Source organism: Aulonocara stuartgranti, assembly GCF_965226115.1.
Source record: "Aulonocara stuartgranti genome assembly, chromosome: 1".
NCBI lineage: Eukaryota > Metazoa > Chordata > Actinopteri > Cichliformes > Cichlidae > Aulonocara > Aulonocara stuartgranti.
In genome coordinates this window covers 29,969,048-29,991,185 of record NC_138939.1, presented here as the reverse complement: position 1 = coordinate 29,991,185, position 22,138 = coordinate 29,969,048, and the positions used below count along the sequence as shown (strand labels likewise).

The 22,138-nt window shown below is 40.9% G+C and overlaps 1 protein-coding gene across 1 annotated transcript in view; it reads left to right on the top strand.

Annotated features, from left to right (window-relative positions):
• The first annotated feature begins 5,873 nt into the window (after positions 1-5,873).
• LOC309702167 (coronin-2B-like) overlaps positions 5,874-22,138 on the top strand; it is a 54,427-nt gene continuing 38,162 nt past the window's right edge. Inside the window, 1 exon segment of the mRNA XM_082526625.1 lies at positions 5,874-6,128. Coding sequence (XP_082382751.1) covers positions 6,114-6,128 — 15 coding nt within the window. The 5' untranslated portion in view covers positions 5,874-6,113.

Sequence of the window (22,138 nt, the reverse complement as noted above, 5' to 3'; positions counted from 1 at the left end):
TTCTGTTTTTATGTTTCAGCTTTTCTGTGAAGCACTTTGTGATTTTTATCTTGAAAGGTACTATACAAATAAAATTTTACTTACTTACTTACTTCTAGATCTTGGTGAAGTGGTGGCACATTTGAATAACTTCTACTTACATACAGTTTTTTGAACTGATGATCTTGGAATCTTGAGTTGTTTAGAAATGGCTCCAAAGACTTTCACAGTTTGTGTAAATCTACAATTCTCCTTCTTAGATCTTCCTGAGTTCCTTGGACTTCTGATTATCAATCAGTCCAATGTCAAAGAAATCCTTTGTATGTTTGTAAAGACAAATAGATGTAATAAACCATTTTCACTGACAAGAAGTTAATAGACCAAAGTCTATTAAGCATATGTATTTTGACCCTGTGTGGATTAGAGAAAAATAAGAATTTGGTTTTGTTTTTTTAATTTTACAATTGGCATGCACATATTCTTTGACAGCTGTGTAAAGTCTTGTTGTTAGTTTAATATAAGTAACAAAAGCCAAAACAAATGTACTAATCTATACATGAATTAGAAGTTTTTAAAGTAATATAAAGAGATGATTTTAAGTATTACTTCTCTATAAGAGTCTTTAAGACAGCAGAATGGTGCAATATATAACTTCTGATGAAATTAGTTACCAACACGCAACAGTCTGAGAGTTGAAACAGCTGTGCATCTATCATACACTAGCTGATGTTGCTTACAACTGAAATTACGGAAACAAGGATTTCTCATCTTGCAGCATCAGCTCTCTCTCTCTTTCTTTCTCCCTTTCAAGGAAGCAGTGTAAAGATGCAAGTGGCAGAAACAGGGAAACACTTCTTTTCCAGATCCTCACAATCCTACTCGCCTTTTTCTTCTTCTGCACTTTCCTCAGATGGAGGAAGTGGTTTGTGAGCAGACTGCGGCTGACTGGAACACTGTGCTGCGCACTGGGGAAGCCGAAATCGGAGCTTCTGTGGATTAAATGTTCCACTAGAGCAACAATTTCTGTGAGGGGGGAATCATGGAGCGGGCTAGGAACCGAAGAGGGGGCTCACTCATGGTACAAACGAAGACAGAAAATGCAATGTAATGCAATGAAGGGAATTTCTCACAATTTTAAATTAAAAGTTGGCCACATTGTCAGTTCATTCATTTTCAGTGCTAGCCATATTATCTACGTTTGGGTAAAAGCCTAGCCACTTACCTTTTTTGTATATCACTCTCTTTCTCTGCATCATTCTTATCTCTCTCTCACCCTCTGCTGTCAGCTGGCCAGCAAAGCATCTACGACAGATCAAGTGCAAGAGAAATCAGGTGACAGTAAATTAATTACGTTCCATCTCAGATAAACTGTGACAGTGAAGGTGATTTAGTAGGTGCAGGTAAAACGTTGCTGATCTCTACACACATTATAGCAATTATGATATATGTCCCTTTCAGTGTGACCTGCGTTACCATAGGGATGAGGAAACTTTGCTGTAAGTGTGCGAATGTGGAGTGTATTTGTTTCATTTTTGTGATGGTTGAGGCTAGTGTCAGTCTGGCCATGATAGGAGAGAGCTGAAAATTCATACCACAAGCCACTGAAGATGTTCCAAACCAGCATTGTGTGAATATAATACATGTCAGCTCCCATAATAGCAATGTTATCAGTGAACGGTCTGGGGTTCATCTGAGTTTCTTCCATCATAATTCTAAAACTCCATAACACTATAACTCTCTATTATTGAATCCTGTTCAGGGGTTATTTTCTGAATGGAGCTAGAAAGCATATGATTGTCAGTTACAAAATATGATATCTCTGTTTGCTGCAATAAATGTAATGGCATGACAGCAGAAGGGAACAGAAGAAGACTGCAGATTGCAAGCCTTTCTTTTGTTACTAAAGCGGGCTATTGCACACAGTAGGACAATGTTTCTGGTTTTTACAGGCTACGTGTTTGTTTGTGCAGTTTTGTGTAGATTTGGTGTTTTGTGACCCTGTCATCACACGTAAATCTAAGTTGTCTTTTGTTTTTCTTTACAAATTGTGTAAAACGTTTTGCTCTTGTAATCAGCTTCTGAACAGTCTTCAGTAAGACAGTTATTTTTTTCAGAAATAGTCAAAATAGTTTTCTGGTATAATACAGCAGGAATTTATTCGTCAATGAGAAACATTTGAAGACAACACTTCTCGCATGAACTGTCATTCTGATGGTATATTAATAAAACGCTTGATTTTACATCATGTCGGAGGTACAGTTTACCTGTTAACCTGCAGTGTGTGGATGCTCATTTGAACTGTTCTGGGAAATGCTTCTTCAGTGCTTCTCAAATACTTTGAGAAATATACCAGAACAAGAGAAACTATTGGCTGCTAATGGTACAAGTTAGTTTCTGATATGGGAGAAACTGTATCAGCTGCACATCAAGCATGAAATAGTTTTTCACTGCAATTTTAGTCTGCTTGCATTGGCAAGATTAGTCGTCCCATTAACTGTTAATACAGCGTGGTTTCTGAACAGTGAGTCAGCTGAGACCTTAAGAACAGTGGTCCTTTCTTGTGGTTTACACACTCCTTAATATTTTCTGTGATGGATGAGTCTATTATTAGCTTGAACCAGCGGCACAGAAGTTGGTTACATCATATTATTGTGTTTTGTAACAATAATCTGCTGAGTAGATTAAATAATGGCTACCAAATAATCCTGCTATACGCTTCAATTACAGTGAAGGCCAATCATGTTTTACTCTGAGCACAGATGTGTGTCAACAGCAAATGACAATCGCGTACCAACACAGTCTGAGGTCTGCACGCAGAGGTTTAGGCTTCAATTAATCTAACAAGAGAGCTAATTGCTGCCAAATACTGTCAAAAATGCAGAATTTGTGAGGTTCATCCTCCTTGGAAAGCTCAAAAGCTTTTACCAACTCAAAAGCAGAATGATAGAAAATAGATAGTTTAAAAAGTCTTTAAAAATGCTTTTTTCAAGTCCACAATGTTTTGATATGCAATTTCAAATACTATAACTTTTGGTCATTTAACTTAAAAATGTGCAAAAATAATTTATTAGGAAACCAGGTTATTTAATCAATTAAAAAAGAGAAATAACCCTATTAGCAAAATCCTGTTTTATTATATTTCAATATCTTAATACTTTGGTTTTTGATCCTTCCTGCTAATAGATGCAATTTGAGGCAAACCTATGGGTAATGTTTTAGCTAACATTGAAGTAAGTAGTAGCTTCTGCACATTACATGTAAAAGGCCTACTACTGATAAAAGAAAACATTCGTCAACATTAGCTTGTGCTTTTTTTATTTATTTATTTTGACACATTATTTATTATCCTTTTTGAGGTTTGAAACTAGATGATGCTCAGCTAAAGAGAGAAAGAGAAAGCCACATACATATTTAACTCAGTTAACCAGTTATCACTTCCTTAAACATCCCAACCAAAAACATCACTGTATAACCTCCATAACTACTTACACTTTTACACTTTTTGTCCTCACCACCAGTATATCATGTATACCCTCTATGAGCTATGAAGCTTCAAGGTTTAAGCTAAGCTAACATTAACTGTTAGCTTAGAAACGTGGTGTTAAACTTGTAGGCCTAAATGCACCACTTCTGTTAATATGATTAAATTTGAATAGTTTCCATGGCACAAGTAAAAGGTATTTTTGCTGGAGAAGCTCCTGCATATGTAAGCAAGGCTTTCCCGGTTTCCTATTAAAAACAGAAGGAATGATAATAGCAATGCTTATATCCAGTACACTTCCACTGCTTATAAAGCGAGAAATTTATTTGAAAATCATCCACTGATAAAGACCCTTAAAGCCTCTGTGTAAAGTTGATGAAAACTTAAAACAAATGCCATGTTTAGTAGGACCAGACTATTACCTGGAGGTAATGATATTGTTTCACCACAAGGTGGAAGCAAAACGTCAAATATGGAATTCCTCGAAAAGCCTTCAGAGGGTTAGACTGCTAAACAATAAGGAAATTAAGCTCCTAATGCATAACAGACCTGGTAAAATACATCCTCTTCCTCTTTGGAGAGCATAGCTAGGCCAGATCAACTGACTGCTGTTGTTTATTATTGCATTTTTCAAACCTAATGTTGTTCACATCCGTGCATGTTAGCTGTCACCGTTAATGAAGACAAGTTCTTTCCACTTCTGTTTCTTTGAGTAGAAGCATGTAGACATATGGTGGAACATATGAGCCACGGTGGCACCTTCAGATTTAATGGTCACAGGATTTGCCACCTCCACCCTGTGGATGATGTCTTTTCCTCCCACACATTTTATATGGTGTAAAGTGGAAAATTTACTTACCTCCAAAAGCCTGAATTAAGAAGTGGCAAGAGATGCAAGTTTCGCACTGTGTTACAGAAATGACCATGGGCTAAAATCCCAAATTTTCTCAAATTTCATCATTTATCTCAGAAATGCTAATTAGTTATGATGTGTGATCATAAACTGAGAAAATCCTGATATAAATAAAATCATCATGTTTAAAATCATGCTGATTTCAACTCCCATCCCCCAGATATTTTCTTCTATATTTGAAAGACCCTCTCCTCCACCCAAAGTATGCAAACAGACACAGGAAATACTATTGTTCCAGACAGGAAATGCTGAGAGTGGGGCCATAGATGACACTCCTAAAACTCTGAGAATTAGGAGCAAAGTGACGCAGATATATGAGTGACATAAAAAACAGACTGAGAAAGAAAACTGCGTTCACTCGGGACTCTCTTTGTCTCAGTAACCTTAACTCCAGCATGTACAGACACTTACAGTACACACACGCACGCACATAAACGCAAGTAGTTACACATAAATGGGCAAAACAAAGACTGTGTTGTGGCTCGCAGCCACTAGAGAAGACTCTCACTCAGCTATTCGGGAATCTAAGCCATGGTAACTGAGCTGGAATCTTGGCCTGTCTCTAGCATCCCTCTATTCAGCCAGTTAGTATGACAAAGATCTGTTATTCTGTGAGTGTGGGTGGATGCCTTTGTGCTACTACACTGAGACACTCAGGGTGAGAAATGCTAAGAAACGTACTCCAAAGTGAAGACGTCATAGACTCTCAAATTTCTTTGAGAAAATCAATCAAAGTTAAAGTAATTGGAGTAATAAGGCAGTGAGGTGTTGTTAGCATTAGGGCCAAATCTGACTGATGATCACTTATGTTCCTCATCAAATGTTTTTCTTGGTTTGTAATGCTTTCATTTACAACAACATAATTTGGCAAAACCAGATGACGATATCCACTGAAAGCTAAGTTCTGCCACGGTTCACCATTAGGTTATAGCATGCATGAATATTAGATTAGTTGGTGTCCTCCAAGGTGGAGCTTCTACAACTTTTACCTGTGTGTCCATTTGTATCTGCCAAGGACTCCTTTATGGTTTTATATGTAGAATTAACATCCCTTCAGTGTAGTCTGAACTTGGTGCAAATATCTAACAGACTCTTGTCTCCCCTCATTATTTCCTGTGTCGTTCACACACTTAGGCACACACACGCACACGGCAGATGACGTGCAGCCGGCTCCATGCCTGAGTAGCAGACTGCGACACAGCATCTGACTCCCCTCCCTCCCTCCGTCTCTATTTCTGCAGTCCTCTCCTATCCCGGGGTCTCTGCTCCCGCCTCCTCCCGCAGCCTTGCCTCACTGCTAATAATCAGTAATCTGTATTAGCCCATCACTAATCATATTGTGATAGACAGTGAGAGAGAGTAGTGCAGTCAGGCTTTGAGCACATCATCCGCATGTGTGTGTGTTTGTGTGTGCGTGCGGGCAGCTGGGGAGGGAGGAGGGAGGGGTGTATCTTAGCAGGGAGCTCTTCCCTGTTGTAGTAACCAACCACACGTCGACTGCCAGCCATTACTTCACTGCAGCAGCAATCAGCCCTTCCGTACTTAGTGAGCCAGACACACTAACCTGTCTGTCCCCTCCTCTTTCCTCTCTCTCTCTCTCTCTCTGTCTCTCTCCCTCCCTCTCCTTGTGTGCATATTCAGCAGAGCTGCCCTCTTCTCCTCCTCATCACTTTGCCACTCCTGCGGCATTGCTCTTTGCTTGAAGGGGACACCGGCCTGCTCCTCACCCACTGATTCTGCATGACTGTCACAAAGGTAAGACCGCTTCGGATCTGGAACAACTTTTAGGATCTCCACACAATTTGGCTCAGGGATGCGCTGAGGAGACCGAAAGCATTATTTTTTCTCATGCATGTGTGTTTTTGAGTAGTGTTGGAGTTCCTGTATAGAAGCTGGTTGTCAGGATGTTGCTGCCTGAGGATGTGTGTCATGTATGGTTTTAATAAGACTACAATAATTGACATTCTCTTACCCTAACTGCATTACATTACGGGTCAGCAACAGTTCATTCTGGGATGAGAAGTCATATTTTTATCCGCATAGAAACTATTTAAAGTTCATTCAAAAAGTCCAAGATGCAATCCAGTAGGAGGCCTGGCGTCTAGTAACAAAGCAGATGCTTTGCAAGCTGTTATCATGCATATTGGACTGATGTGGTGCTAATAATGGGCTGTTAACATGTTTGGCATGTTTCTTTCATTATAAAACACGAGAATCAAATCATGAGGTTGAAAGCAATTTATGTTGTTTGCTAGCAACTGTGGGAATAAAGCATGTTTGAAAGCTCTGTGGTTGCTTTCACGAATAATCACATGTAACACTAATATGCAGAAAGATTACTTTTAGCAAATTATACCTTACATGGATGCTTAGTCCAAGTCCTTCACATGTAAACACATCTCAACTGTTAGTGGCATCAGTGTGACTTCACCCTGATCTGATGTGCCTTGGATTATATTTACGTTTGTCCAGTGATTGGAGTGAAATAATCTGCCTAATGAACAAGTGTAAAAGTAAAATGCAAAAAATGTTGTTCAGACATCAGGGGAACTCTAGCCTTATTAAGGATTAGACAAATCTGAAAATAAAGACTTTTTGGTTAAAGTTAGGTGAAGGGGTGGGGTTAGGCAAACAAATATGGTGGGAATAATGGTGCATCCTCTGGGGATATACTTTGGGGCATTATGCTGTTCTCTCAACTGACAACAAATGTGTTTGTGTGTATTAGCAGCCTAAAGCTAATCTTAAAGTAGGGTAAGAGTTCATGTGCACCTAAGTGTGTGCTGGTGGTCGTAGTTTGTGTTGACGTTCATCGGCGACTCGAATCCTCTTAATCAATTTAGCACACACACACATGCAGAGAGAGAGACAGACAGACAGAGAGAGGAAATTAGCACACCTTCTCCCATGTAGAGAATTAACCTGGACTGAAATAGATGACCTACTGTAGACATGGGATAATGGCCTATTTACACACAATCGTGGTCACACACCTCCATGTTCCACCAAAAAGTGTTGGTAATAGAAAATGAAGAGGTCTGCATTTCCAGGATGCAATCTCCAACACAAACCTGCACAGATTCACAGACAGTTGCTCTCAAAGCACAATTTTGCTGCCAGTGTATGTGTGTGAGTGTTTGTGTGTGAGAGAGAGTTTGTGTGGGAGGTGTGTGTGTGTGTGTGTGTGCTGCTGCGTAGGTGGACGTTCTCCACTATGAGAACTGAAAGAGGAAAAGGTCAGGTGCTCATGTGTTGGCACTTAGCCATAACCAAAATCTGACTGTAGACAAGACGCAAAGCACTGAAAAGAAATGTAATGAATATGACGCTTTTTTCTTACCTGTAATTATGGAAATGATGTGAGGAGGAGGAAGTGAGAGAAAAAAATTGAAAAAAAAAAACATGCTTTGCCATCTTTGTTAAAAAAAAAAAAAAGGTATGAAAGCGTTTTACCCGGTGGTATCTAAACGCTGATGGGTGTGTGGGAGAAGAAGGGAGAGAAAGAGAAGAGAGAGGGAGAGTCTTGGGAGCTGTGTTCATGGCTCTGCCTGCCAACAGCAGAGAAGTCACCTTGGGAAGGATACAGGACAAGGGCCTCTATGCTGACGGGGCTAAACACCCTTCTTCCCCTCAGCGCATAGATGCAGACTGACAATATTGTGGACAGGAAAGCCTTGAGATTCCTCTTTAGTATCAGACCAAGATCTGCATTGCCTTTCCTCGCTGTTTATTTAAAAAGTGTGGAGCTGAAATAAGAGTGTAGATATTTACACAGTTGCAGTAATGCTCTCTTTAAACAGCAGTGAAGCACAGCTCACTTATGCTGCCTCCTGAGCACCAGCATGTCAAAAACACAACAGAATGTGGATCATTTCTAAACATCAAAGAGCACATCTGCATATTTGATTATTAAAAATATTAATCAACACCGCAAGGGCTGTTAAAATCTATTTTCTCTATTTTAGTACATTATAAACATTTTAATCCTTATCCTATTAAGTAGGACAAAAGAAGAAATACAGTGGTTATATATGACTTTAGATTTATCTAACAACCAAAAATAGCTATACTTGTTATTGTTCATTCCATAAAAAGTATGTATTTGATTTGAGGGTAATGAAAGTTGCCGGAACTACAGGAACTCCTGGATGTAATTGAGAAACAGCGGTTGCTATGAAGAAGGTCCACCAACCAGAAAATGATCATTGTAAAGGTCAAAGAAGTGCGTTGCTTTCACATTGAGCTGACAGAGTGAGAAGCTACCGTTCAGTCTTTTAAAATGCTGACAGAGAAAATAGGTCATTGCACGTTTAAATCCACAGCCTTTGCTTTCAAACATGGCCTCACTGGACTGAGTTCTCTGTGAGACAGAGCCATAAGCTCTTTAGCTTTCAAAGACTGACACTTTAGAATAATTTCTTTGGGCCAAATGCTACCAGCTATTATGCTACCAAATAGCATAATACCTCAGATTGATATGATTTGTAAATACCTGAGGGCATCCCTAAACTGTATGACTTTATTATGCTGTTGGTTTACGAGCAGAATTAATGCCCTGTGTGCAACTATTCTACAGCAATATTTTTACACTACAGAGTTGCTAAGGAGCAAGTGATCTACAACTTAGTAGAGTTTTTTCTCAAAATGCAAAAGAATTATTTTAGAAATATCTACTCGTCTCCCCTTCATGTTTGTTTTCATTTGAAATCGATCCATCCCTGAGTTTTTAAGAGGTATGTACACACTGGAAGCAACTTGCAGCAATGTGGAGACTAAAGACCATAGATAGTGAAGATTTTCAGAAACTTCAAGCAAATAAAGGCGACACAACGCTGACAAAATTAAGTGGGTGGGACCCAACATAAACTTTTCTAATCAATTTAATTTTATTTATATAGCTCCAAATCACAGCAACTGTCACTCAAGGTGCTTTATATTTTGAGGTAAAGCTCTTACAGTAATACAGAGAAAACACTCAGATGATCTTCTATGAGCAAACACTTGGAGACAGTAGGAAGGAAAAACTCCCTTTTAACAGGAAGAACTCTCCAGCAGATCCGGGCTCAGGAAGAGGAAACCATCTGTTAAGTCTGCTTAACGTGTTATTTCTGTGGAGAGGTGAATTGAATTGCTAAAGGGGTGAATCAGAATTAAATAAGAACATTTCAGTTTTGCGAGCACACAAAATGTGTAGAGAAATGTTGAGTTTGTCAAAATCGCCAAATGTAGGTTTCACTCACTCCATTTGAAAGCTCTGTTGAAACCACCAGTTAAAATCGATCTTCGACTCAGTGTCCCATTAAATCAATCTCAACCTGTACTCTATTGTAACAGACACACAATTTATTTTTCCTGCCTCAATGCTTTACTTTTATGAATGTTATAAAAATCCTAAGTGTAGCAGCTGTTATACAGACATACCATGCAGCACTGCGAAATTAATTATATTCATTTTTTGACAGTCAATATTAAAACATATCGTTTAAAAATAACAGATATTTTTTAACATATTTAAAATGAATTAAACAGTAAAAGGCAAACATTAGGTTTGTGAAGTCCCACTTTGAAAACTCGATTTTTATGGGCGTTGCTATTTTGTTGTTCTGGCTGCAAAACTGTATGCTTAACTTGTTAATCATCAGTCATTAGCCAATAATATCCCAGATAATCCTCCTTTCTGAAACATATGTACAACATTTGCAAAATGGACTCAAATTTTTATTCAATATAACCTAAAATAAGTGACTGAGGCCATGCCGTCAATAATAGTGTTTACAGAGGTCCAATAGACTTTTATAGGACCGGAAGTACTTTTGCAACCACATGTAAGTGAGTCAGAAGACTCAGAAGCTGAGTCTAAAAATCAGTGCTGTGAAAATAAACACATACAACAAGTAAGTATGTACAGTACTGTGCAAAAATCTTGAGTCAAACGTCATTCCTTTATGTTTTGAAACCAAGGATCAAGACTTTCTTTTAATTTTTCTGTTTTTTTTTTTTTTTTTTTTATCTTGAACTCAGCAATAGTTTTCCAGACTTTTGGAAAACTTTCTTGGAGTTTTTTTTAATATAACTATCTCTAATCTAATACTAAAGGGTGCTGGCTCCCATTAGTCTTGTTCAACTAGTTTTTGAGAGTTGCCTTGATATCAATTTGTGTCCACTGAGATTCCAAAATATCTTCAAAAATGTATTTAAGCTCTGGTGGATACTTACTTTAAGTCCAAACAGCAGACCACCAGTGTTGGGTAAGTTACTTTAAATTAGTAACTTAGTTACATTACTAGTTCCTTCTATCAAAAGTAACTCAGTTACTTCAAGTTACTTGTTACTTTCAAAGTAACTAGTTACTAGGGGAAGTAACTTTGGTTTTACTCAGAATTCTCTTGTTAATGTGTTGCATCCGTAACTGGATACCCAGCAAGATTGCCAGTCTTCTAGCTTGCTTACTTGCCACAAGTGCACTGTGCCACCTACCAATACAAAGGAAAAAATAATGTGCATATTTCCACAAGAGAAATCCCACACCTGGACCGTCGTTGACCGCTGCCATGATTCTAGCCTACGTAAGATAAGATAAGATAAGATAAGATAACTCTTTATTGTCATTGCACAGTCATACATAGTACAGTAGTACAATGAAATTGGAAAAACTGTCCTACGTCGGCACTACATATAACACAACACGACACGATATGACACATCACAACGTAACAAACAACACAACACAGTATATTAACTTAGTATAAAAAAGAAGAATAAGTGTATGTGTATTGCACACTGTTATTATTGCACATTAATTATTATTGCACCTTGTTATAAATATAAATATTATTGTTATCGTTTTAAACATTGTTACCTCCCCCTAAAAAGTCCAGGGAGGTATCCAGTCAGGTCAGCTATTTGCATTGATCAGGGCTATTGCCCTGTTGTAAAAGCTGTCCTGAGTCTATTTGTTCGGGACCTCAGCAGCCTGAACCTCCTGCCAGACGGCAGCAGCTTAAACACCCGGTGTTCTGGGTGTGTGCAGTCCCGTAGGATGCTGCGTGCCCTCTTGAGACAGCGAGTGCTGTACAGGTCCTTCAGGGAGGGAAGAGGATGTCCAATGATTTTTTGGGCCATGTTGATGACCCTCTGGAGTGCCTTTCTGTGTGCTGTGGTGCAGCTGGAGAACCACACACCGATGCAATATGTCAGCACACTTTCAATGGAGCAGCGGTAGAAGACGGTCAGCAGCTCCTTCTTCAGGTCCATTTTTGAGGATTCTCAGAAAGTGGAGACGCTGTTGGGCCTTCTTTAAGACCGCAGAGGTGTTAGAGCTCCATTGGAGGTCTGTGTCTATGTGCACACCCAGAAACTTGAAACTGGAGACCCTTTCCACGCACTCCCCGTTGATGCTGACAGGCTGCAGCTCGGACTTCCTCCTTCTGAAGTCAACTACCAGTTCTTTTGTTTTGGTGGTATTGAGGTCCAGGTTGTTGTCTGCACACCAATCTGACAGCCTCTGAACTTCAGCTCTGTATGCAGTCTCATCTCCCCCTGAGATGAGCCCCACCACAGTGGTATCATCTGCAAACTTGATGACTGTGTTGTCTGGGTGGGAACTAACACAGTCATGTGTGTACAGAGTGTACAGTAGGGGACTCAGTACACAGCCTTGTGGAGAGCCGGTGTTGAGGCTGAGGGCTGAGGAAAGATGAGGCCCCACTCTAACTCTCTGTACACGGTCTGAGAGGAAGTCTCTGATCCAGCGGCAGGTGGTGGAAGGAAGTCCAATTTCCAGCAGTTTATCTATTAGTCTGTCCGGGAGTATCGTATTGAAAGCAGAGCTAAAGTCAACAAAGAGCAGCCTGGCGTAACGGCCCTGCACTTCCAGGTGAGAGATGGTGGTGTGGAGCGTTGTAGCAATGGCATCTTCAGTTGATCTGTTAGCTCTGTATGCAAACTGGAGCGGGTCGAGTGTGGGTGGCAGGCAGGACATGATGTGACGTCGGACCAGTTTCTCGAAGCACTTCATTATAACAGGTGTTAGAGCAACTGGTCGGTAGTCGTTGAGGCTGCTAATGTTGGTACGCTTTGGCAGTGGGACAATTGTGGCTGACTTTAGGCACGGCGGGATGCAGGACTGGGACAGTGAAGTGTTGAAGATCTTAGTGAAGACCCCAGCCAGCTGGTCTGCACACTCTTTTAGGACCTTTGCGGTTACCCCATCTGGTCCGGTGGCCTTCCTGGGGTTCACTGCCCTCAGTGTGCGCCTCACCTCATATTCCTGCACTATGAGGCTTGGGCTGCTGCTGTCCGATGTTTTTGCTGCTGCTGCTTCTGGTCCCTTCACCTCAAAGCGTGCGAAGAAGTGGTTCAGCTCCTCTGCAAGCTCCGCGTTACCCTCAGTCAACGTGGTATTGCCAGGTTTGTAGTTGGTTAAGTGCTGAACTCCCTGCCATACCTGTCGTGAGTTGTTGGTGGTGAAGTGGTCTTCGATCCTTCTCTTGTACGCTGCCTTGGCCTCTCTGATGCCTCTTTTCAACTGAGATCTGGCTGCACTGTACTGCATACCATCACCGGATCTAAAAGCGGCGTCACGTTGCTTCAGCAGGACCTGGACCTCTTTAGTCATCCAGGGTTTCTGGTTGGAATACACCCGGAGACATTTGTCCACAGTGACACTGTTGACACAGAAGTTAATATATGAGAGCACTGATGTTGTGTGCTCTTCAAGGTCCTGATGTTCGAACACGCTCCAGTCCGTGTTTTCAAAACAGTCCTGCAGCTGATGTGATGCACCTTCTGGCCAGGTTTTCACAGTTTTTGTGACTGGGGGGGCTCTTCTCCTAATGGGAGTGTATGCAGGGATCAACAGCATGGACATGTGGTCTGACAAACCTAGATGTGGTAGAGGGGTTGCTCTGTAGCCTTTTTGGATGTTGCTGTAGGCTTTATCCAATGTGTTTTTCCCCCTCGTTGCACATTTAATATGCTGTTCAAATCTGGGGAATACTGACCTTAAATCAGCATGGTTGAAGTCCCCAGCTATAATGTGCACTGCGTTTGGATGGGAGTTCTGCTGGTTGCTTATTGTCTTGTGCAGCTCCTCCATGGCAGAGTTAGCATTAGCATCGGGTGGTACATACACGGCCGTTACCATGACAACAGTAAACTCGCGAGGTATGTAGACGGGTCTGCACTTCACAGTCAAGTATTCCAAATCCGGGGAACAGTGGCTGTCAGATGACGTCACAGCGTCATGTGCGCTTTTTACATACAAAACGAAAACTGCAGTCGTAGTGCTTTCGATTGTACTCAGAACTCGGAAATTCTGCCTTCCGAATAGGAAGATGTAGATAACACCAGACTGCAGATGAGCTGCATACAGGGCTGGCCTGGGACAAAAAACCTTTTGACTAGAGACTGACCCACCATTATAGCAATAATCATAAAGCCTTTGAATGAAAACAAACGCTGTTGTGACAGTGATGTACACAGTTTTGATGGAATATATGCATCAATCTATCAATCGTTTGTTGTAAGATTCAGATAATAATTTTTTAAAAGATAGACATTTTAAATGGGAATAAGAAAGAAAAGTACTTCTTTGTGTCCCCCTCTCCCTGTTAATGCCCTACCTGGCCCCCCTGGCAACACTTTGCTAGACCCGCCCCTGCACAGTTACCAGCTGTCAGCTACCTAAAAAAGGATCCTGGGGTTATTTGTCTCTCAGAAACAGTTCATAACTTCCCTTCAACTCATTCATGTCACCTAAAAGGTAAACCTGTTTCTCCATCACCTGTTCAGCTCTGATGATCCAGTAAGGACATCTCCTGGTTTCATCTTCATGTTTCCCTCTCACCACATAACCAAACCGATATCATGACCAGCAGGTTTACAGCTGTGGCTCCAGCAAACATCAGCTGATACTAGAAATTAATATTAAATAAATTCTAACAACAGCTGATCAAGCTTAAACGTGCTACTGTTGTTTAGCGCGACATCCGCTGGTTTCTTCTTTCTGGCGCAAAGTGAGCGATAAACAAACAAGAGAGGAAAGCCGATCAGCTGATCATTGATCAGTTTCATGATTGAAGTAGAAACAGGCGAGAGAGGGGAGAGAATGAGAGAAGAAGAGGCAGCTGTGCAGCAAAGACACAGAATAACTCCAGCTTTGTGTCTTTTTCATTGTAGCTGAAGTCCGGGACAAACTGTGTTCCTTTTCACCTCAACACGAAACGCGTAATATTTTCTCTGAATACGAGACGATTCCATTTTTTAGGGGATGGTTGGCAACTCTAATAATTAACCCTATGAACAAAATAAAGTTCAACATCAGTAACATCATAGCACCCACCCAGCTGTATAAAACTCTGTCATGCTAGCTAGTACGCAGTACGAAAAAGTCAGCATAACGAAAATAAACTGCACCTAAACTTGGTTTATATCTGACCCAGATAGACTGCAGGTCATAACTTCTTACCTGAAGTTCAGTTCTCCTGACACTCGGACCAGCGGTCGCCTCGGGTCTCTGCTCCTCCTGCATCCCTTTCCCACCTGCTGGCCTCCACCACTTGCTAATGTTACTGAATCTGTGGAAGCTCCGCGATAGCCACCACACGAAGTAACAAATAACGACCCTATCTAAATCCCAGTAACGTTTAACGCGTTCCTGATTTTGGCATAATAACTAGTTACCGTGCTCGTTACTACAACAATAACGTAGTTACTGTAACGCGTTACTGTAACGCGTTACTTAATAACGCGTTAGTTATTGTGAGAGCATAGAGTACCGTTGACTGACATATGAAAAATACCCACATGTGACCAGCTGTCATCTTCAAAGCAATACAACAAGCAAATTGCTTCCAGTGTGAAGCAGTTTTAGTCATCCTCGCAACTTTGGTCGTATTCAGACCACATTGCGTGAGTTGCAGTGCTCACTGTGGACATGTGACCACTCTGTTGCAGGTCAAGCACACAGAGACTGACCATTCACTATTGACCAGGCTAATTTAGAATCACAGATTAATCTATCACGTTTGCATCTATGGGCTTTTGGAGTAAAAGGAAGGACTGGGAGAAAACCCAAACAAGTACAGGGAAAACATGCAAAATCCACACAGAAAAGCCTCATTGTTATGAAACACTTTCTGATGGATCCCTAACAGGAAACTAGTGTTTTAGTGTGTTTTACCCCCAAAAAAAGAGAAAAAGAAAGAATAAATAAGTAAAGCAAAACATGTGCTTCTCACAGAGTAATTAATACACTTACAATTATACAGCATTCAATTATAGAAGTTTATTCAGTTTAGGAGTTGTATCTTTTATCTTCCACCAGAAATCACCTTAAAGATATTTTGTGGGTAATCCATTAGAGGTCAGCATACCAAATCATAAATGCTGTGATGAGTTATTTCACATTTTATCCACAGATTAGAAAAGACATAAAAAATTAAAACAATGCTTTTCTTGAGCGAGCTGCTTCGTTCTGCACACAGCATGCTGCTCTCAGCAGGCAGCGCAGAAAGCATACTTGCGCTTGCTACCACATCAGGGAACAGCTTGAAATTATCATTACTATATCTGGACACTATGTTCTCATTTGCTGTGTGATTACGTGTCCGTCTGTGTGTGTGATGAGCCCGTGGACATAGATGGGATGGCACAAATGTGAACTGGCAGATGTGTTATGCGTAGGCTGATGGGAAACACAAATTACTATCATGAGCATAGAATATTAGAGATCTGGTAATACCAGCAAATGAAAAAAAAAAATTAAACAGTTTACCTGCTGTGTTTTTACCTCAAAATTAAGGCTTTAGCCAAAAAAAACCCTGTGGCTCACAGCTACTCCGTGCTCAGACAGTGAAACCACTCGGCCTTTGGTTTGCTTCATAAAAGACCTCTTCAGAGTCCTCCAGCAATGCAGGGGGCAACAGACGCTCGCTTCAGCATTGATCGTTGCCCAGAGTTACCTTCCTGTCAGTTTTAGTTTTACTCTCTGTCCATAGGACACATGGGAGAGTCATATTAGCCACAACGGGAATTCTCTGTGAAAGAAACAAACCTCTTCAGAAGACTGAGGTCACCCAGCCCTTGATCTGCCAAATGACCTCCAGCTAGAGACGCTGGGCAGTAAAAGCACAGATGGAAAGAATTCTGTTTCAAATTTTAAGCAATTTCTGAGCATTTATCAGACTATCCAAATGTGCCACAGTGCATTAAAGAAAGGTGCCACTTTAGAAATTTTTTCCACAGACCATTAGCACTGTTCTCTTGAATACCCGCTTGATTAAAAAGCTGAAATCCCTTAAATGGTCCACTTGTTTTTGGTAAGTTACCACAGAAAGGGCAGTCTGCCAGGACTGGTGAGGGGGCGGGAAGAAGGACAGAGGGACGCTGAGGGAAGAGATGAGTGACCAAGATAGGGAGGGGCAAGAGCGGCCCCTGGTGTACCCCCTGTTTTGTTTTTTCGTTCCTTTACAGACCAGTAAAAATGATCCTCAGCTAACACCATGTGGTGATAAATGATGTCTGGCCCAACAGGGCACACAAATACGCTTACATCTAAATCTCAGTCCTCATAAAGTACGCGAGCGCACGCATATAAATGCACTTTAGTCTCAAGCAAAGGCTTTACATCTAACTTCCTGACACGAATCGAATATAATTCAAAGCAGCATTCCAGCTGTGTTGAGTGTGTTTGCAATTACATATCTGCAAACACCCCAATTATGAAGGAGGCCCACGCTGCTCTAATGTCAAGCACACATGTGGTGGGAAAGACGTCTGAAAGCCATTTTCAGAGTGTTTATGGTACAGCTTCTGCTTTTAACTGTACGGCAGTTAAGTCTCTTATAGCAGAAAGCAATTCCAGATCTATTTCAAGGTATGGAAGCTAGATTTTTTTTTTTCTCAGTAGACATGCTGATAATAGGGACTTAACATGTCCAAGTGAAAGAGAAAATAAACACTTGCTGCAGAGAAGGCTGACACACGCACACACAGAAATCCACACTCAAACTGCCTAAATTCTTAAGTAGCGGCACCTCGCCCACCATAAATCTTAATTGAGTCTGATTTAGACCACTGGCCATTTGTCAGGGGTAATGTTTACCCTGCATGCTCACTAACTAACACACACACCTTGACACACAGACTGGAACATTAAACTAAATGCTAAATCACTAACCTAGCAACACCAAAACCTGCTTTTCCTGAAGCAGGAAAAATACACAACAGCTTAGTGGATTAAGAATGCTAAATCCAGAATTAGGCTTTTTTCTTTAAATATTCACTCTAAATGGAGCAGATAAAAGAATTAACATAGGGGAGCAAGTTGCATGAGGAGCAGGAGCTGACGAAAAAGTGTGAGAAAATAGAGGAAAATAGGGGAATAGTTGTGAGAAAGCCACAGAAAAGCATTCACCACAGGAAGACATTCAGATCTCATGAGCTCATTGCCTGTCAGAAAGCTTCCTTACGCTGCTCTGTGTGTACGTGTCGGTACGTGCAAGTGTCTGTGAAATCTGTGCTTTTCAATTCTGTGTGAAAAACCTGAAGTAGATTTCCAAAAGTTGGGAAACTCTTCTTTCCTTGTGTCACTGCATAAATCATTCCACAACTTCAAACGCTTTCACACAGCGCAGGCTCCTTTACAGCAGATGACCTTCTTCTCAAAATATGACTTGAATAAATTGGGCAAAGTGTGCAGGAGAAAGCTTTGGTGTGGCTAAGTTGGATATGAGTGTTCATTTTTAGATTCCCCTTTGGGAAGCTGCTGAAATGAAAAAAGCCAAAATCATGTGAAATTATTTGTGAACATCCTCCGGAGGGAGATAAAAACAGAGTAGAGGCTGACCATTATGAGCATTCCTATTCCACAGCAGCTGAGATTGAATGTACATCCCGTGTGTGTTTGTGTAGTCTGTAGAATCAACACATAGGATGTGCTTCCTGTTTGTAGGCCTGCGGACAAAGAAATAAGTAACTCCAGAGAGAAGGGGGCTTTACTTTGTAAGTGCAAGTGTGTATTGTCGAGTGTAAGTGGGAGATTGGTAGCAAAACCTATTCTCAACACTGTCCAGTGTGTGCAGCCTTTTTGTCAGATGTAAGATGAAATATTTCAGTTTCAAAGTAAAATGTTTAGCATTTATGGTGTATGTATTTATTTATTTTTTGCGTGCATGGAGAAACTGATAGTAAGTGTTTTGAGCAAAGTATAAACATGGCCACTTTATGGGCAGCTTTATTGGGCCAACTGCTCATTAACGCACATATACAATCATCCAATTACATACTGTAGCTGCAACCCAGTGCATTTAGGCGTGTCAGTATGGTCACGTTAAGGTTCTGAGCAGAAAGGGGATTTAAGTGACTGAAGGTGGCATGGTTCCTGGTCTCAGGTTGGCTCGTCTGATTATTTCAGAAACTGCTGATCTACTGGAATTTTCCCACACAGCCATTTCTAGGGTTTACACATGATTTGGGCTTGTTTTTCACCCTGCAATACTGGATTCTGACTTGATGACTTAGGAGATGCTGTCAGGCATTCATATGAAGATAGATTTTGGCTTTATAAAATAAAATAACTGGTTTGTGGACTAATGTTTGAAGGCTTGACTTTGGCATTTTGACCATTGGTGGCTTTGTGCTTTGAAGAATAACTCACTTTTCTCTGATGCATCACTGTGATTGCACCTGCAGCAGTGCATGCATGCCCATGCAGGGCTTTGCAGTGGCACTGCAGACTCAGGGTGGTCCATTTTCTTGCTGAAACAGCAGCTGCCTGTGAGACCAAGCTGTCATGGAAGTATCATGGAAACATTTTGCACAATGCTATCACATTCTCAGGTGTGAGGCTGACAATGGCTGTGCTGTGTTATTCTTTCTAGCATGCTTGTGCAGGGACAACACACAATGCAGATGCATAATGTTTTGTGATTCAGGTATGATGCACTGGGACTGTCTTGTGTATGTTACATTTAAACATGCACATTATGCATTCCTGCAAACATGCTTCATACTTCAGGTATTCTACGCTGAATATGGCGGCACTAAAAAGCTGAGTGAACATAAGAGAGCAGTGAGTGAGGAGTAGGGCAGCTAGGGAGAGCACATCCATGGAGGATGATACTTCCACCCACACTCGCGCTCACACACACACAAACACTCAGACATTCCCCATTAGAGTTCATCGGGGTCAAATTCAGCTCTGTATTTTGCCCATGGGCACTAATCACAGTGTAAATATAGAGATTCGTTTCTGAAACAAAGAAAACGTTAGTTCTTTTTTTTTTTGTGCCAGTTTCTTACCACATGTTTCTACTATTCCCACTCGTTTTCCTCTCATAACAATCTGTGTCACAGTCTGCTCAGTGCTGTTACAAATAAGACACATCGAAAGTATTCAAATGGATTTTAGTTAGGTCTGTACAAACTGATGAGCGAGCGCATCGATCTCAGAGTGTCAAATACTGCTGTCACATACTTGCGTTCCTGCCTGATGTGCTGGGTTTAGAGAATACTGAGATAGATCTGTGCCTTCCAGCTCATCTCACATGGACTATTTTAGTATCCAGCATATTTTGACCCAAACTACTACCTTCTTCTAAAAGTAACACGGTAGTTTTTACCGCTCAACCCTGAAGAGTGACTCAAAACGTAACAAATCAAAGCCCAAAATATCCTACTGCTGACTTTTTGATCCTTGAATGAAAACCATTAAGACACAAAATCCAATATTGCTAGAGCCTCAGCCAAACGGTGCCAGAAGGAACCATTATTGAATGGCAGTCTTTCACCCCCCTGGGTTAAGAATGTGGTACAGCCTGCTCTCATGAAAATGGGATGAGAGGGATGAGAATAGTTGCAGCTTCCTATAAGCTCCTTATAAAGGCTGCAATTCATGATGAAAGCGTCAACTTTAAGGCACACGTAAAGCCTTGTGTGTCAGCAGTTTGTTACATGAGTTTAGCCAAAGCAACACATTTTAATAGTAGGGCTTGTTAGAGCTCAGTTGTAATTTGGAAAGATCAGGAATCAGGAGGTGGAGGAGAAAGAAAACAGCGTAGCAGAAACCTGAGTTCAATTTCAGCAGTCTCTCTGACTATGGAGTGGTAGTGTTGCTTTTTTGGCCACATTTGTGTCATTTGAAACATGAGGTAAAAGTTGTTGGGTTTTTTATGCTATACAAGTGACTTTTTGTGGTTGGTGTTGTATTTAGACAAATACAACCCCCGTTCAAAGTAAAAATCTACAATGAGGCAGGTAAACTCAGTGCCTAGATTCTTCTCCTACAAAGCCATGTTATTGTAATAGATGCAGTATGTCTTAACAGTGTCTTGCTGAAATATGAAAGACCGTCCCTGAGAAAGTTGTTGCCTGGATGGGAGGGTGTACTTATCTAAGACTTCTATATATCGTTCAGCATAGATGGTCCTTTTCCAGATGTTCAAACTGCCCATTTCATAGGCAAAGTTCATTCATTTTAAGTTAGCTTTAGGCCAGAGAAGAACGTGCCATTTTTAGATCACGTTCACATACAGCTTCTTTCGGTGACAGAACTTTAACCTGCATTTGTGGATGGCAAGCTGTGTTGATGGACAGTGATTGCACACGTGCAGTGATTTCCATGACAGAATTTTTACATCTTTTTAATGCAGGGCCTGAAGATCACCAGTATCCAGTCTACCTTGTCCTGTGCACATAGAGATTTCTTCAGATTCCTGGACTCTTGCATGATTTTGTGTACTGCAGATGATGACATAATGAGGTCTTCATAGATTTACTTTGAAGAACGTTGTTATGAAGTTGTTCCACAGTTCCAGGTTTTCTGTTTATGAAAATCAGCTGTGTTTGTACTTAAATTTGGTGTCCCCTTTTGGAATTGGTGTTTTAGGTTTACAGACAGGTGGTTTAAACAGAGTATTATCTTCTGAAAGGTTGGCAGGTATAAAAATATGAAAATAAGAATCATATGGATGATTACACCCTGCAACAGGCGGCCAGAGAAGTTAGTAGCTCCTCCGTATAAAAATCAAGGAAATACATTTATAAAAAATCATTAATTTTATGATTTAATGATCTCAAAAAACCACTAGTTGGTGCACTAGGTTAAGATTTTTTTTCTTCTTTTTCTTTTTCTTTTTTTTCTTTTTATTTTCACTTACTGAATACGGGACAGACTTGACTGGGGGAAAGAAGGGGAGAAAGAAAGAGGGAAAGAGAAACAGCTGAGAAGAGGGACGGGGGAGAAGGGCAAAAGACAAAAACCAACAGAACGGGCAGAGAAAAGAAAATGCATATATCAATCACCTGGATCACCTGCTGAGAAAGAAAAAAGAAAACAAGCAGAAGAGAACAAGAGTAATAGAATAAACAACATCACAATGATATATGGGAATATGACAGTAAATACTAAATATTAAACATTATTGTGCAGCACATAAGATCAACAGAACACAGTGTGCTTTGAGGTAGGAGCCAAAAAGGGTGTAGTTTGTGGGTGTGATCACCCGTGTGTACACCTGTGAGCATGGACGCGCTTGTTTTTTGTTTTTTAAAAGGTTCCTTCATGTAATAATCTGCTAGAGGGTGTGGGGGGGCCACAGCCCCGTCCTCCAGGGCATGAAGCAGGTGTGGAGGAGATCAAAACTCCAGACATCCAGAGGCCCCCAGAACACAAGAGACCAAGGAAGACCAACAGAGGGGCAGCCGCGCCACTGTCCCGGAAAGAGCTGAGGAGAGTCCCAGATGAGGGCTCACTCAGCAGCCGC